Source organism: Rhineura floridana, chromosome 8 (assembly GCF_030035675.1).
Source record: "Rhineura floridana isolate rRhiFlo1 chromosome 8, rRhiFlo1.hap2, whole genome shotgun sequence".
Taxonomy (NCBI): Eukaryota; Metazoa; Chordata; class Lepidosauria; order Squamata; family Rhineuridae; genus Rhineura; species Rhineura floridana.
In genome coordinates this window covers 57,146,947-57,164,264 of record NC_084487.1, presented here as the reverse complement: position 1 = coordinate 57,164,264, position 17,318 = coordinate 57,146,947, and the positions used below count along the sequence as shown (strand labels likewise).

Genomic DNA, 17,318 nt, shown 5'->3' with positions numbered 1-17,318 from the left:
ATTAGAACAGCCACCGGAAGTTGGGCTGCGAGTTCCTTTTTGTCGTAAAGGAAAATGCTGACGGTTCCTCCAAGACAAGGTGGCTCCATTGCTGCACTAGTTCGCTCAGGTAAGCTGCCTTTTATCGTCATCTTTCCTGAATTAAGCTCTGGAATGTTTGAGAGGTGACCAGGTAGGTCACAAGCACGAAGAGTTAAAGCCTTAACTTTGAAGGGGTGCTGGTGGTTTGGTGCTCGAGAATCCTTGTCTCGTTTCACCTGTGGGAGAAAGTAGCACCCTTGCGTTGAAATCTATCGGGGCAGCTCATTCAAGCCCTTTCCCCAGTCGTTTCAAAGGTTTGCTATCTGGGCGTAACACAGTATGCGGAGTGGGAAAACGGGGTGAGGCAAAAGGGCTCTCCCCTCCCCATTAGAGAATGCCCTGATCGTGTCATTAGGGCTCATTTTCACTCCTAGTTCTCCTAATCCTCTTCACAGTGAGAGTAAAACTCTAGAGGCGCAACGTAAAAACTGAGCCGAGTTAGTGTTAAGCTGTCGCACTCTGCCGTAGTAGGAAAGTTTTGCCATTGGGCTTTAGAGTTTCTACAACTCGCCTGTGTGAATATCTGCAGTGCAGTAAATATAGTACTGTGTTGACCCTTGTTGCCCTAGGCTGGGAGAACTTGGAGCTACAGTACTTGTAAAAGTGCATACACATGTACAGATTAAATGGGCTTGAGTATAAAGCCAGTTGATTAAGACACACATAGGATACTTATTTTTGCTTCCCATGTTGAAAATCTTAGGAGTGCAATAAGTGGAATTCATTGTAAAGAATTTTGCCCAAATTGCCTAAATATGGTTCTGACAGCCTTACAGATGAAGATTACTAGTAATGACAAAAGTTTAATAATCATTTATTTAAAGTTTAACCAACTCTGTCAAAGGTTAATAAACACTAAACAGTGTTTGCTGCCATTGTGGCAATGCAGCAGCACAGTTGCACCTCAAGGCCATCTCAGGCTACATGCCTCTCATTGAAAAGAGGGGCCTTTCTTCAGAGTGAGGTTTAGGCCCGCACTAAAGAGAACCCTGTTGCAAATACTGTTTGAAGTTAGACACTACTTGCTGTAACAGCAAAAGCCGTGGTGACTCTCTATAGCTGGGGGGGGGCACCAGTGGTAGCAGGAGACCACGGTTGTGCCAAGGACAGTGCAGTAGCAGCAACATCAGGCACCCCAGTAAGCAGCAGATGGGAGCACAATTGGCAACTTGAGCCTGGGCAGGCCTCTCCATCATGGCCGTTACCTTCTTATTCCTGGGAAGGGTCTGGGAGGGAGGAGTGAAATAACTCCTGAAAAATATCTTGTTGGACCAGGATGACTTGGCAAACTGTTTAAACAGTTGCTAATTTCTTGTTTAGGGATAAGATGTTCAAGAGTGTGGTGGCAGTCCAGCCGTAGACATTCCTGCATGATTGTAAGATCTTGTTATCTATTCTGATCTCCTTTAGGTGCCAAGTTAGATCAGTTTTGTTAGTGGATGGAGGTGTCTGAAGCCCTTTAATTATTGTGCTGTTGTTTTTTATGTGATATTCTTATTTTGGATTGCTGAATTTTTATTAGGTGCAATCCTGTCCCTGCTTTCCTGGGAGTAAGTTTCATTGAACTCAGTGGGAATTTACTTCTACATAGACATATACAGACTTGCATTGCCAATTTGTCTTGGCTACCTTGGATACTTGGTGTAGAAACACAGGACAGAAGTATTTAAAATAAATGGGGGGGCAGGGGAAGGAATTGTTCTTACATGGCTCATACGCTTTTTGATTACCGTCTTTGGAAATGTCATGACTCAGTTATGAAACTATCATATTGCCTTTTGAGACTAGGGCTGGATAAACTTCCCATCTGCAGAACTGGTACAGTGAATACTAATTATAACCCGCCCTTCACCAGCAGGTCCCAGGGTAGTTAACAACAATTTAAAATGCAATATTAAAAACAGTTGAGATAAATTACAGCCACAGAATAGGGTGGGTCCTGAAAACGTGACTCTCAGGTGTCGAAGGCCAGGATAAAGAGGTGTGTCTTCAGCTTATGCCAGGTGCACATCTGTGGGGAAGGAATTCCACAACTTAAAAGCTGCTGCAGGGCAATGGCTACAGTCCTCAATGGGCAACCTTCCAGAGTCTCATGACAGTGGCAGGTGGAGCATGAGGCACAAAATGGGATAGAGTCAAAAGTGAGTGGAGCAATCAATGTGACTCTCTTGTACCATTAGACTACATTCCAGCCACAAGTCAGAGATTCTTACATGCACATACATACACAGAGGAAGCTACCTAATAACTGCACCAGACTCATTGGTCTGTCTAGCTCAGTACTGATTACACTGACGGGCAGTGGCAAGAGGCATTATCTTAGATCAAGGATGTATTTCAACCAGCCCAAAGCATTTGAGGATGGCGCGAAACAGAGCTAATGAGGGACGTATCTTGAAGAGAGTCCTGTGTGCCAAGAAAAGAGACCTGAAGAGCCACATTTGGCTCCTGGCCCAAGGTTCCCCACGTTTGTCATAGGAAGATAAGGCAAAGATTGTAGGGACTTTGTGTAGCAAAATGCTAAGCAATAAAAGCCTAGAAGAGCTATATAAAAACTATATTAACTAGTAGGCAAAAAACCTTACGGTTTAAGAATGTACTTATAGCCCACAGATATTTCTATCAAAACTTTAAAAAGCAGGGAAATTGGGCAGCTATAGTGAATGCGCCAGGGGAGCAGAAGACCTGACCTCCTCTCTGAGATATTGGACTGCCCTGCAAATTGGTCAAAATGCAGACACCATTTGGGTTGGTCTTTCACAGTCCAATCCACTTCCTGTGTACCTTGGAAGAATTTGGTAACATGTGCCTCTGAGCATATGGTGAGTGATGGCAACACCTGCCATCTCCAAAGATTACATTTTTGTATGTTTGTTGGGTGTTCTTCTTAATTTGCTTCATTCCTGTGTCACTATTGTTTCTACAGAGAATGTAATCTAGAAAAAAAATTCTCTCAATATTCATTCTAGAAACCTGTGTCAAATTTATTTTTATTAATTTCAAAGCCTTTTTATTGGTCAGTGTCATATGATGGTGAAGACAGCCTTTTGTGTTTCAAATTGAAGATTATGTTCTATTTCTATTTTGGGTGCATTCACAGTTGAATCTGAAACTGCAGTTTGATGTAAAATCAGACTGATTACAATGTGTTGCTACTTCAGCAATGACTCTAGCTGTTGGAAAAAAGAGGATGCATGTTTTCAGCCTGCTATGTTTGAATCACTTCATTTAAGGCAAGGTGGACACAGTCAATTAAAAACAGAGCACACCTAGAATTTTGCTAGAATATATTCCACCCCCACTGTTTTATCTTGTGCAAACTGAGGCACTCCTCATGTCCATTGGAGATTATTTTGCAGAATAATCAGTGCCATTATTCCACAATTATTTTTGGAGTTTTTCAGTGTAAATTTTGCAAAGTGTTGCTGTACTCCAATTGCAGAAATAGAAGCAAAAGAAAATGATTTCCTATAGGAAACTTCACTAAAATTGCAAACGGAATCAGACATATTTAAAATGACTATCTGAACTATGTCAACTGTCTTAACAATGTTGCTACCTCCCTGCTAAAACAAGATCAGCACAGCACATGTCTTGTTTCTATTATTTGGGCTTGATTGCAGGTGTTGCCACCATTCACCATATGCTCAGAGGCACATGTTACGAATTTCTTCCAAGCTACACAGCAAGTGGATTGGACTGTGAAAGACCAAACCAAATTGTGTTTGCATTTTGACAAATTTGTAGGGCAGTCCAATATCTCAGAGAGGAGGTCAGGTCTCCTGCTCCCCTGGTGCATTCATTATAGCTGCCCAATTTCCCTGCTTTTTAAAGTTTGATAGAAATATATGTTGGCTATAGGTACATTCTTAAAGCACAAGGGTTTTTGCCTATTAGTGAATTTCTCTACTTTTTAATCCAGGAGGTAAGAAATGTTGATGGTTGGCAGTTCTTGCGTGAAACAACACGTTACGTTGGATGTAAGATGGTAAAGAATCATCACAGAGGCTTGAGAAAGTTTCAGAGTCTTTACTTAGACATTAAGGCCAAAGGCTTTTAAAGTAGATACATGTAGAGTTCCCCCCCCCCTTCAAGGAGAAGCTCTCAGTTCAGAGACAAGACACAGACAGAAGGAAGAACCAACAGCAGGCTGTTACAACTTTCCCAGCTGTTATCTTCCGTTACCATGACAACCTGTCTGGCCTTGGATGTCTGCTCTCTCAGGCCAGGCATAGCTGATAACACAGCTCCTTTCCCATACATCTTGAAACATTTCAGACTTGATGAAAAAACACATTGGTAGTACGGCCAATAAGCCAACAAGAAATGGTATCCTGTGCAAGCTTGCCCAGAATGGATTGATCATTTGCATGCTTATTGAGTTCAGTGGGATTTACTCCCCTGCAATCATGCTTATGATAGGTGAAACCGACTACAGGGAATGACGAGGGGAGGAGGGAGGGGAGGAGGGAGGAGGGGAGGGGAGGAGAAGGACAGGTTTGATCATTTGCATGTTTATTGAGTTCAGTGAGATTTACTCCCGTGCAATCATGCTTAGGATAGGTAAAACTGACTGAGGGGGAGGGAGGGACGGCTGGAGTGGGCAGGGAAGAGGGGAGGGGAGGAGGAATAATCATGCTTAAGATAGGTAAAACTGACCAGGGGGAGGGGATTGGAGGGGGAAGGGGAGGGAAGGGGTGTGACGCCCTTCCCTGGCTCTCCCTGTCAGGTTCCTACCTGCTCGTGGCTACTGCCTTTCACTAGGCACCACCAGGGACTCCACCAGTCCGGACTGTCCTTTTTTATGGTTTCTCTCTCCGCTCTAGCACAGATCTCAATAGATCCCCCTGCTAGGCAGCACCACCAGTCACGTTCTACAACCAATGTTCCCAGAGACCTTGCCTGAGTCTCTCTATCCGGTTACATTCGTGACTGCGTGCCTATGCTGTTCCCAACCCCCTTGTATCAATGCAGATAACTCATAACTCGGGGTTGCTCTGGATACTTATAATGTTATCTTCTCTTCACCGCTGCCACCATTTGTTACTGTTTCCCTTCAGCCTTGGTTATTACCTTACCCTCCCTTCTGGTCTGTGAAACCCCAGCCAAGGATCAGGCCTTTGGTAAACCAAAATAGTATTTATTAAATAACATTAATAACAAGATAACTTAGATGAAACCATAAGCTTGTAGATCATTATCAATTACTGTGATATTTGACTTATTACTAATCCGAACTCCACCTCCCTCTTTCTCCACACTCTCCTGACATACACCAACTCACACCCACCTCCAAACTCCACCAAAACAACCCACTCACGTCCACCCAGATTCAACTGTCATTTATACTCTCAGCCATCCAAACACTCAGCCAATCATCCAGCATTCTACTGCTCATTTACTCCCCCCTCCTCTTTCATTCCACTTACCACATATCTTCTATACAAACAGCACTTACCATATATACATTAATACAGGAACATCACAAGGGGCAAGAGGGAAGGGATAGCAGGGAGGAGAAGGGAGCGTGGTTTTGATCATTTGCACACTTTTTGAGTTCAATGGGATTTATTTCTGTGCAATCATGTTTGAAAATGGAAATGGACTGCGTTGAAGTCGATCCCAACTTATGGTGACCCTATGAATAGGGTTTTCATGGTAAACGGGATTCAGAGGGGGTTTTATTTATTTATTTATTTTTATTTATTTATTTATTAAATTTATATACCGCCCGACTAGCGATAGCTCTCTGGGCGGTGAACATAAAATAGTATAAAAATACAATGAATAACAAAATAATATTAAAATACAATCAACAATACAATAAACATTTTTAAAATTAGATCAATGTAACTTAAAATGCTTCAGAGAATAGGAAGGTTTTGACCTGGCGCCAGAAGGAGAGCAGAGTCGGGGCCAGGCGTACTTCCTCAGGGAGACTGTTCCATAGTTCGGGGGCCACCACTGAGAAGGCCCTAGATCTTGTCATCACCCTCCGGGCCTCCCTGTGAGTTGGAACCCGGAGGAGGGCCTTCGTAGCAGAACGTAGTGCACGGGCCGGTTCATATCGGAAGAGGCGTTCCGCAAGGTATCGTGGTCCTGCACCGTATAAGGCTTTATAGGTTAATACCAACACTTTGAATCTAGCCCGGAAACATATTGGCAACCAGTGCAAGCTGGCCAGAACAGGTGTTATATGCTCGGACCGCTTGGTCCTTGTCAGCAATCTGGCCGCCGCATTTTGCACTAGTTGTAGCTTCCGAACTGTCTTCAAAGGTAGCCCTACGTAAAGTGCATTACAGTAATCCAAACGTGAGGTTACCAGAGCATGTACCACTGATGTAAGGTCCTCTTTACTCAAATAGGGACGTAGCTGGGCTACCAACCGAAGTTGGTAAAACGCATTCCTAACCACCGAGGCTACTTGAGCCTCAAGTGAGAGGGAAGAGTCTAAAAAGACTCCCAGACTACGAACCCGGTCCTTTAGGGGGAGTGTAACCCCGTCCAGGACAGGGTATATATCCACCATCCGATCAGAGAACCCGTCCACCAACAGCATCTCAGTCTTGTCTGGATTGAGCTTCAGTTTGTTAACTCTCATCCAGTCCATTGTCGAGGCCAGGCAACGGTTCAGCAAATCGACAGCCTCACCTGAAGAAGATGAAAAGGAGAAGTAGAGCTGCGTGTCATCAGCATACTGATGACAACGCACTCCAAAACTCCTGATGACCTCTCCCAACGGCTTCATGTAGATATTAAAAAGCAGGGGGGACAAAACTGACCCCTGCGGGACCCCATATTGGAGAGCCCGCGATGTCGAGCAATGTTCCCCAAGCACTACCTTCTGGAGACGACCCGCCAAGTAGGAGCGGAACCACTGCCAAGCAGTACCTCCAACTCCCAACTCCGCGAGCCTCTCCAGAAGGATACCATGGTCGATGGTATCAAAAGCCGCTGAGAGATCAAGGAGAATCAACAGAGTTACACTCCCTCTGTCTCTTTCCCGACATAGGTCATCGTACAGGGCGACCAAGGCTGTCTCAGTGCCAAAACCGGGCCTAAAACCCGATTGAAATGGATCTAGATAATCAGTTTCATCCAATAGCGCCTGGAGCTGGCCAGCAACCACCCGTTCCAAGACCTTGCCCAGGAATGGAACATTCGCCACTGGCCTGTAGCTGTTAAAATTGTCTGGGTCCAAGGAAGGCTTTTTCAGGAGTGGTCTCACCACTGCCTCTTTCAGACAGCCCGGGACCACTCCCTCTCGTAAAGAGGCATTTATCACTTCCTTGGCCCAGCTACCTGTTCCATTCCTGCTAGTTTTTATCAGCCAGGAGGGGCAAGGATCCAGTACCGAAGTGGTTGCACGTACCTGTCCAAGCACCTTGTCCACATCCTCGAGTTGAACCAACTGAAGCTCATCCAACAAAACAGGACAAGACTGTGCTCCGGACACCTCACTAGGATCTACTGCTATAACTTGAGAGTCTAGGTCCCGGCGGATACATGAGATCTTATTCTGGAAGTGATCGGCAAACTGATTACAGCGGGCCTCCGATGATTCCACCGTGTCCGGAGGGTTTGAATGGAGAAGCCCCCGGACAACTCGAAAGAGCTCCGCTGGGCGGCAAAGAGATGATTTAATAGTGGCAGCAAAATGATGTTTTTTAGCTGCCTTCACTGCTCCTACATAGAGCTTAGTCGAAGCACTAACCAGCGCATAATTGTATCCGTCGGGAGTTCGTCTCCATTTCCGCTCAAGCCTCCTCCTATCTTGCTTCATCGCTCTCAGCTCCGGAGTATACCATGGAGCTGTATGAGCTCTACACAGGAGAGGGCGTGCAGGAGCGATCGTGTTTACAGCCCGGGTCATCTCCGTATTCCACAGAGCGACCAGGGCTTCAGCAGGAGCGCCAGTCCTATCAGCCGGAAAATCCCCCAGAGCCCTTTGAAAACCTTCAGGATCCATTAGTCTCCGGGGGTGGACCATTTTAATAAGTCCCCCACCCTTGCAGAGGGAAGAGGTTACTGAATGTCTAAACTTCAGCAAGCAGTGGTCTGTCCATGACAAAGGGAGTGTTGTAAAACTCCCCACATCCAGATCACTTTCCCCATGCTCAGTAGCAAAAACAAGGTCTAGAGTGTGCCCCGATACATGTGTTGGACCACTAACATATTGAGACAGCCCCATGGCTGTCATGGAAGCCATGAAGTCCTGAGCCGCCCCAGACAAAGTGGTCTCGGCATGAATGTTGAAATCCCCCAGTACTATTAGTCTGGGGGACCTCAACAATATATCCGAGACCACTTCCGCCAGCTCAGTTAGGGAAGCCATTGGGCAGCAAGGTGGGCGGTACACCAAAAGGATTCCCAGCCTGTCCCTCTGGCCCAACACAATGGTTTTACCATTGCCTTCCTCTGAGGCTGAGAGGCAGTGACTGGCCCAAGGCCACCCAGTGACCTTCATGGCTGTATGGGGATTTGAACCCTGGTCTCCCAGGTTGTAGTCCAACACTGACCTGGGGGAGGGGCAGGGAGGAGATTGGATGGGTGGGCACTGGGCAGAGGGGAAGCCCCTTTCCTTTCCAAAAGGAAAATACTGTGAACAGTATCATTGCTTTTCAGCGTTTCCCCCACCTTTTTATTCTACAGCAGGCACATGTAGCCTCCCACCCAAATTTAAACCAAAGTTGTCCCTGGCTACATCCACACCAGGCCTTTATTTCATTTTAGACAGTCATGGCTTCTCCCAAAGAATCCTGGGAAGTGTAGTTAGTGAAAGGTGCTGAGAGTTGCTAGGAGATGCCCTGTTCCCCTCACAGAGCTTCAATCAGAGTGGCTGACTGTTAAACCACTCTGGCCACTGGACCTTCTCTGTCAGGAGAATAGCAGTCTCCTCTCAGCACCCTTCACAAACTACACTTCCCAGGATACTCTGAGGGAAGCCATGACTGTCTCAAGTGAAATCAAAGTCTGGTGTGGGTGTGGCCCCCTGATTAGGCAAGCCCAGCAGCTGTGAGTCTGGCTTTTAGAACACTGACAGTTGGCTCTTACTGAGCATGCCTGACATTATCATTCAGTTCAATGTAAAATTTATTAAATTAATTAAAAATCAGTCAGGTGCTTTTTTAACTTTTAAACTGGAGAAGATGAAGGTCAGAGTATGGGGCAAGGTCAGTAACAGGATTACAGGTCCTCTGTGAACATGACTGATTTTTAATGAATTTCAACAGATTATGAGAACTCTGACAGAAAAAAGTCCAAAAGGTGTCTGGGTTTTTTTTCTTTCTCTTTAGACTTTGAACTCTTTATTCTCTCTGACTGTTTTGTGTATTGCCATGAAAATTGAGAGGTTTGTTAAGCAAGCGTTTCTGAGTCCAGGACTATAAGTTTTGTAAGGTTTTGTTTTGAAATGAGCTTATGGGAAGTATCAGAATGGCATGGGGGATATTTCAATTTAACATTGCGGAGTGTGAAAATTCACGTTGGCTATAGTATACAGCCTCTCTCGTGGCTGTATAATAGTGACTTGCAAACTGTGAACATATGTTGTGACTAATGCACTGACAAACTATTGGCAACCAAACAGTGACGAAACTTGGACTGAACCATACAGATTTTCTCCAAGCATCACCTTGAAGTGACAGCTGTTTTGCCTGCTAGCATGGCCGTGGCTGTGTTATCCAGGGCTGTGTGGATGCGTTTGGCAGCTTTCACCAAGCAAGTTCTGTTACCTGGTAAGCATTGTAGACTATGTATGTATAATTTCACTGGATGCTAGTAAAATGCCTTTTTTTATCTGAAGAAAAGAGGCTTGTAACACACAGGGATGCTCTTCAAAGGTCCCTGGCAGCTGGTGATGTATTGACTCTTATAACTCTCTAATGTAGTGAGGTGCTTTGCACGCAAACTAATAATGCTGCTACCTCTATAGAGCTAAGCAGCTTGTGCATCTAGGTGGAGAGAAAAGTTTTTATGTCCACCCAAGGTGAGTATGACTGAATCAGCTCTGCTGCAACAAAGGTAGTTCACTGGCACTCAGCTTGTACAAGAAGAGAAGCTTCTTTCTTTTCCCATCCAAGCCTAGCTGCTGGAGTTATTGCGCTGGCTCTCAGGCAGACTTCAAGAAGCAAGAATAAATGCCCAAGTGCCCTGTTGGAGAGGAGGAGGAGCAGCAACAGCAGCAGGGGAACCCTGGGTAGGCTGGCAGACATAGCATCTGTGCATGCTGGAAAAGTGAAGCCCTCCTCTTTATTCTTTCTCACTTCTCCCTCCCAGAGTACTCCACATAGAGCAGCCTTCCCCAAGCTGGTGCCCTCCATGTGGTGTTGGACTCCCACTCCCATAACCCCCAGTTAACATGGCTGTATGATGCTAGGGCTGATGGGTGCACAGCCATGTTGGGGGAGACTGGCATAGAGTGTGAGTGCTACTGAATGGTGTTCACCCAGCTTCCCAAAGGCTGTCATTTGCCCAGCCATACCTAATCCTCCCACGATGGTATGGATCCCTCCCCCCCCCCGCTCCAGCCTGCTTTTCTTCCTTCTTCTTAAGTGATACCAGCTGAAGCAGGAGAGGCAGATGAGGTGGCAAACAGCACTGGGCTTTCTTTTTCTATCAGCAACATACAGTGTTGAGTGGCAGCTGTGCAGTACAGTGCCTAAAGCTGAGGAAGGGTCTCCCTTGCATTGAGCAGAGGGCGGGGGGGAGGAGGGAAGAATTCTTGGCTATCAATTGGGAGGGGTAGTATAGGGCTGGGTAACCTCCTCTATTATACTGTCTTCCTGTCTGTGTGTATACTCTATAATGGGTTATGGTTGATTTTATTTCCAAACTGTATGGCACTATGGAAACTTTTGCAATCCCACAGGGCTTTGAAAAGTGAGATAACTTTATATTTGTGTGCACCAGTCCCCAGATTAGAAATATAGGTTATTATGATGGTCAAATTGTGCTCACTGTGTTCAAAGGTAGCCAGAGTTTGCTGTTGTCTACCTCTGTTGCTTTACTTTTGTATTTTCAGATGCACGCATATATTGTGCTTGCCCCAAATCTACATATTCACCTCTTCCTGATGACTATAATTGGTATGTATTTAGCCAGTGGTTCCCCAGCTTGTGTCCCATGGACCACTTGAAAATTGCTGAAGCTCTTGGCAGATCACTTAATGATTTTTTTGCCTGTAGTAACAATTGTAATACAATAAAATACAAAATAGGAAATAAAAGAAGCAATAAAATATGATTAAAAATCAGTATGAATACTCAATGTGATGGATGTGCCATCTCATCTTCAAGGACCCATGCACAGAAATGTCATGGAGCACCAGAATGAAGTTCATGGATCACCACTGGTGGTCTAGGGTCAGAGTATGGGAACCCCTGTAGTAAGCTGTTCTGATTTAACCCAATGTTCATTTCAAAAGTCTGTCATATGGCAACCTGGACACAAGAATGCCGGTTGCTATACAAGAAGTAGCAAAACTTGTCAGTCCACTCATACTGCTGAAATACTTAATGAATTGTAGAATAGTTGTATTTATTTCCCATCAATATCAAAGAAAATGTCCAATTATTTTAGTGAAGCTGGATTGTTGCAGAGATGTGAAGACCTTGAAGAAAATGGGGGAGGCGGGAACATGAATTAGGAATAAATGATGTGAAAGAACTCTGTTTTAGACCCTGGGGAAATGCTACTAGCCAGATTCTAGAAAACTCAGATGGGCAGATAATCTGAACTGGTATAAGGCAGCTTAATTTTCCTATGTACTACTGATAGCAACCACACAGATGCAAGAGAAAAGCTGAACATCTAATTAGGGCATTATGTTGGTTGTACTTGCTGTCAAGGAACTTGGGTTCAACAGCCCTGGTTGTGGTATTAAGTAGTATTGTCATACCTTGCCCTCAATCCTTCAAAGAAATCCAGAACAATTAGATTTAGTCAATGTAAATGAAGGACTCTGTGCTCTTTGTCTAATAAGCTTACTAATTGAGATGTTTATAAATATGTTCAGTAGGTCCATAAAAATGCCCTTCAGTGAGCAAACAATAAATATCTGGAAATCTATTGTTATGATGATGAGACGAATTATGAGAGAAGAACCGCTACTGAAGCCAGATACTCTATTAGGATTGTTTGAACAAGATGTCAACACTTACATCTTGTAAATAACTCATTAATTTGTAGTGTATATTCTAGTGCAAAGAACTGGAACAAAATCCAAATCTCTGCTTACTCACTGTGGAAGACTGGCTGTAAAGTGCATGACAAAGATTTCACATTACAAAAGACTATGGAAAAATAAAACAAGCATTTATGTTATTGGACAACTAGAGACCACTTTTTATCTATTAGAACAAATTTAAAACAAAGAAATTAAATAAATTTTATTAAATATTATATAAAACTTGACTTGAAGTCTAGCCTCTATTCTGGGTGTTTTTCATTAATATTTATATTAATTATGCAAACATCTTAATTAAAACAAAATGCCTTCTCCAGCATCATCCCTTCAAAACAGCAAAAAATATTGAGCATTATTACTAATTTTATTTTTTAGCAAAGTGGAACTTGGTATGACATCAAATGGAAAGACTATTGTTTGCTATCATCCTTCAGTGGACATTCCATATGAACACACAAGAGTAAGTGAATCTGCATAAATGCATCTTCCTGATTTTTATCTGGAGAACATAGCTAGTCTTTGGGTAGACTTCCAATTTGTTCTTGGTAGTTATCCTTTACTATGAATATGATGCAAGAAGAACAGAATAGCTGTGTGCTCAAAACTAAGTCTGGCACACTAGCATAGCTTAAATGTTTTGTTTGATCACTGAGAAGAAAAGTGCAGATCCATGGCAATATATGCAGCAAACTGTAGGAGATTATTCCTGAGAGGGTACAGAACAGAGACAGGTGACAGTGCAAGAAACAGATGGGACCAATTATTTATTTTTATTTATTTATTTGTATCCCGCCCTTCCTCCCAGCAGGAGCCTAGGGCAGCAAACAAAGCGCTAAAAGACTTTAAAACATAAAAACAGATCTTAAAATACATTAAAACAAAACAGCGTTAAAAACATTTTAAAAAAGTTTTTAAAAGGGTTAAAAACATTATTAAAAAACATATTAAGCAATTCTAACACAGACGCAGACCAATGAGTTTGTTTGGAGTGAAAAGATTCAAAATGCTGTGACCAGTAGGATTTTTTGCTTGTTTCAAACTATGTGGGCAACAATCTGGCAAATTAGGTTCAGTCTGAAGTAACACCTTCACACTTGATAACTGTACTGTCAATAAGCACATGGGTTTATGAATTCTCTTTGGGGAAAAATACATTTTTAGTTTGCATTTATTAATTTTTTTCTTTAAACAGCCCATTCCACAACTAGATCCAGTGGATTATAGAGAAGAAACACATGACCAAGTCCTGAAATCTAGATTGGAAGTGCAGGACCTCAAGAACAAGAAAGGCTCTACAATTGAGGAACTTAGTAAAATGTTTTACACGACAAAACATCGCTGGTATCCTGTGGGACAGTAAGTATTTTTGAGGGTATTCCTTGCAAGGGGATGAGAGAACTACTGTGGAAACCAGAATACATATTGGGTTCCACAGATGGAAAGGCTCCTTCCAGCTACCAAAGGTATTTCCTACTGGCACAGGGGAAGGAGGCAACCTTGTCGATTCCTTCCTCCCCCAGTGCCATCTTCCATTCTGTCTGAGAGGGTCCCTCAACCCTCCAGAACAGTATGGGAGGTGGCATTCATGCAACGAGAAGAATGGAACATGGGAAGCTGCCTTTATACTGAGTCAGACCATTGGTCCATTTAACTGATTGACAGCAACTCTTCAGGGTTTCAGACGGGGCATTCCGAGTCTTACCTAAAGATGCCAGGAATCGAACCTGAGATCTTCTGCATGCAAGCAGATGCTCTATCACTGCACTATGGCCGTTCCCCTAAAAGTCACCTCCGTACACACAAAATCTAATATACCAAGTTCATTCCTTGTGTGTCACTCTTTACATTGAATTATATTAACTATACAGTTATGTGTGTGATTTTAATAAAGGTCTTACTGGATGGCTTCTCAGTTCTTATTGCAGCTTCTGTAGTATGTCCCAGGTGCTAGTCTTAATTAAAGGGGAAATGCCTTTCTTCTTTTGCTCATCCCAGCCCCTTGCTCACCATAAATGGCTGAAAGGGAGCCTGGATAGGCAGCTGCCATTAACAATGCAGTGCATTGCCACTGTGTGCATTTAGGAGTGGTAGTTCTTTCCAATCCTCTGTAACATTGCCTGATAATAAAAAGTGCTGTGTTCTGCACATATGCCTAGGGCTATTTTTCCCCTTCAAGCCATTTAGTCCTTATCACATGGCTGCCTTAGGGAGGCTGTGCATGAGACTATTTATTCTCCCTTTCCAGGTAGGAGGTTGGACAGTCTGGATTTCAGACTGTATAACAAGCTTTGTGATGAACAGAGGTGGGTCCTAGAAACTGTAACTGTAGAATGTGTCTCTCAGTAATTCTTGAAGAGCAGGAGTGAGAATTGGAGACTCAGTTGGTTGCCTGATGGTCAGCCTCCCCATACATACCTGGATCAATGGCTAACTGCAAGCAAAATTGCTTCCCAGATGAAGGCAGCCAATTAGAGGTCACTGTGGACCTCATGCAGCTGCTGAGGGTTGCGGGAAGATCATTGCCAGAAAGGATAGGGGGCTGTAGCTTTTTATTCAGAAAACAATATGAGTGGACGTGTCTAAAACTGTGATGCAGATACAATAAACATGTAAATTAAGGTATACCCAAAAGCAAAACAAAGGAGTGACATTTGACATACAGTAGAACCTCTGTCTCAAATGCAAAGATGTATCACTGAACACCAAAGTCAGGATCATTCAGACCATGGTATTCCCAATCTCTATGTATGGATGTGAAAGTTGGACAGTGAAAAAGGCAGATAAGAGAAACATCAACTCATTTGAAATGTGGTGCTGGAGGAGAGCTTTGCATACCATGGACTGCGAAAAAGACAAATAATTGGGTGTTAGATAAAATTAAACCAGAACTATCACTTGAAGCTAAAATGTTGAAACTAAGGTTATCATACTTTGGACACATAATGAGAAGACATGATTCACTAGACAAGACAATAATGCTGGGAAAAACAGAAGGGAGTAGAAAAAGAGGAAGGCCAAAGAAGAGATGGATTGATTCCATAAAGGAAGCCACAGACCTGAACTTACAAGATCTGAGCAGGGTGGTTCATGACAGCTGCTCTTGGAGGTCGCTGATTCATAGGGTCGCCATAAGTCGTAATCGACTTGAAGGCACAGAACAACAACAACAGAACCTCTGTCAGAGCATAGCTCTCCTTAAGACAAAGTGTCTCACCAGAAAGACTAATGTGCCAGCAAAGGTTTAATTCACCTGAATTAGAATTGACAAACAATAGAAAAGGTATCCAGTCTTTTATAAAGGAGTCCATCTCAGTTACACCCCTGGCCACCCTATCTTCTTGTGTCAATTTATCAGCAATAACCTTACTCTAAATCTTATCGAACCACCTGTTTGAGCAATTTCCAGGTGTGCTACCACAAGCAGATGGATTTGAATAATATTGCCTTATTGTGGCCATGAAAAATAGACAAAAGCACCAAACCTGGGTCTGCATCAACCCTATAGCGCAAAATGTCAGAAAGTGTGTTGAAGTCCTTCTGCCCAAAGGGTTGAACTTTCTGGCATTATGGACAAATGTGCCTGTGGTATGGCATCCTCTCTAGCATAAAGGGGAGGCTGTATTACACATGCAGTGCAACCTCACAGGGGTTAGGTGCCATTGATATGCCCATTTGAGGTGCTGTACCTTCGAAGGATGAAAGGGGCCATAATGGCTCAGTGGTAGGGAATTTCCTTTTTATGCAGTGTCTGTTCAGTCCCCAATATCAGCAGTCAAAGGATTGGGTATCAGAGTGATCAAAATGATCTCTGCTTGAAACCATGGAGAGCTGCACTGGACTAGATGAACCAATGAGCAGATGCAGTATGAGGCAGTTTCATATATTTATAGATCTTCATACATGACGTGATGCCACTCCTGATTTCTTCACTCTTAGAACCAGACTGGAAAAGGCACTGTATTAACTTTACTCAGGTCTTACTCTGTTCATTGTGATAAAAGGGGAAGGGCTATAGTTCAGTGGTGGAGCATCTGCTTTGCATGCAGAAGGTCCCAGTTCAATCACCAGTATTTCTAGGTAGGGCTGGGAGAGGATCTAATCTGAAACCCTGGAGAGCTGCTGCCAGTCAGTGTAGACATTACTGAGTTACATGGACCAGTGGTCTGCTTTAGTAAAAGAAAGCTTCCTATGCTACACACAGCCCCCAGAATTTGACATGAGTTTTTACAGTACGGTTCTACAGCTTCTTCATGGTGACAGTAGTTTAATCTGGAAATAAAAGTCTTAGTCAAGGTATTTTCTAGTACAACTAGCAAGAGAGACACAGTCTAATCCTGTGCTGAGCCTGGGGCTGGACATAGGATTTCTAGGAAAATCTTGTTCCTCTGTGCGGCTGGAAGTTGGATTTGCCCACATACTGATACAGGGTGTTCTTGTATCAGTGAAATTTTTGGATAGTGAATTTTTTGGATTGAGTAGAAAAACATGCAAGATATTTTGCATAGGATTGTAAAGAACAACTGTAACATAAAAATACAGTATCCACATGACGGTTGGTGGTCTCTTAAAACTGAGTATTTAAATGACAATTTATGACAGGATGCAAATGTTTTTAGTCAAGCTGAATGTATTTCTCCCATTTTTTTCCTTCAAGGTATCACACTAGACGCAAGAAAACTAATACCTCTAAAGACAGATAAACATGTTCGTCACGTTGTCATCTTTGTGATCATGGCAAACTATCCCTCGGCAGATGAGATTTCTTTAAATGTACTTTTATAAATAATGGTATTAAATTCTTTTCTAACTAAAACTTGCTTTGTGGCTTAATCCATTTCTTTGTGTTGATTTGATGTGCATAATTTTATAGTAAAGGATTGCACTAACAGCTTGCTGATTTACTAGGATATATACCTGAAACAACAAGGTTAACACTGCAGCTGAATGAAGAGTTGCATTAAAACAGGAGTTGAAATTCAAGGCATCTTTGTCATGAGACTTGTGAACAGGAGCCAGAGGTCAAGAAGGAAATGCATAGCAAACAGAACTG

The 17,318-nt window shown here is 43.2% G+C and overlaps 1 protein-coding gene across 2 annotated transcripts; it reads left to right on the top strand.

Moving 5' to 3' along the window:
- MRPL42 (mitochondrial ribosomal protein L42) lies at window positions 1–17,081 on the top strand. Of its 2 annotated transcripts, none has more exons than XM_061639574.1 (6): window positions 1–109; window positions 9,671–9,818; window positions 11,105–11,168; window positions 12,644–12,728; window positions 13,461–13,624; window positions 16,923–17,081. In XM_061639574.1, exons 2-6 carry the CDS (start codon window positions 9,746–9,748, stop codon window positions 16,966–16,968), a joined length of 432 nt encoding a protein of 143 aa, XP_061495558.1. In that variant the 5' UTR covers window positions 1–109; window positions 9,671–9,745; the 3' UTR covers window positions 16,969–17,081. The 2 variants fall into 2 exon arrangements, with proteins under 2 accessions (XP_061495558.1, XP_061495559.1); XM_061639575.1 differs by having other exon boundaries at window positions 10–109; window positions 9,698–9,818.
- The last annotated feature ends 237 nt before the right edge of the window (window positions 17,082–17,318 follow it).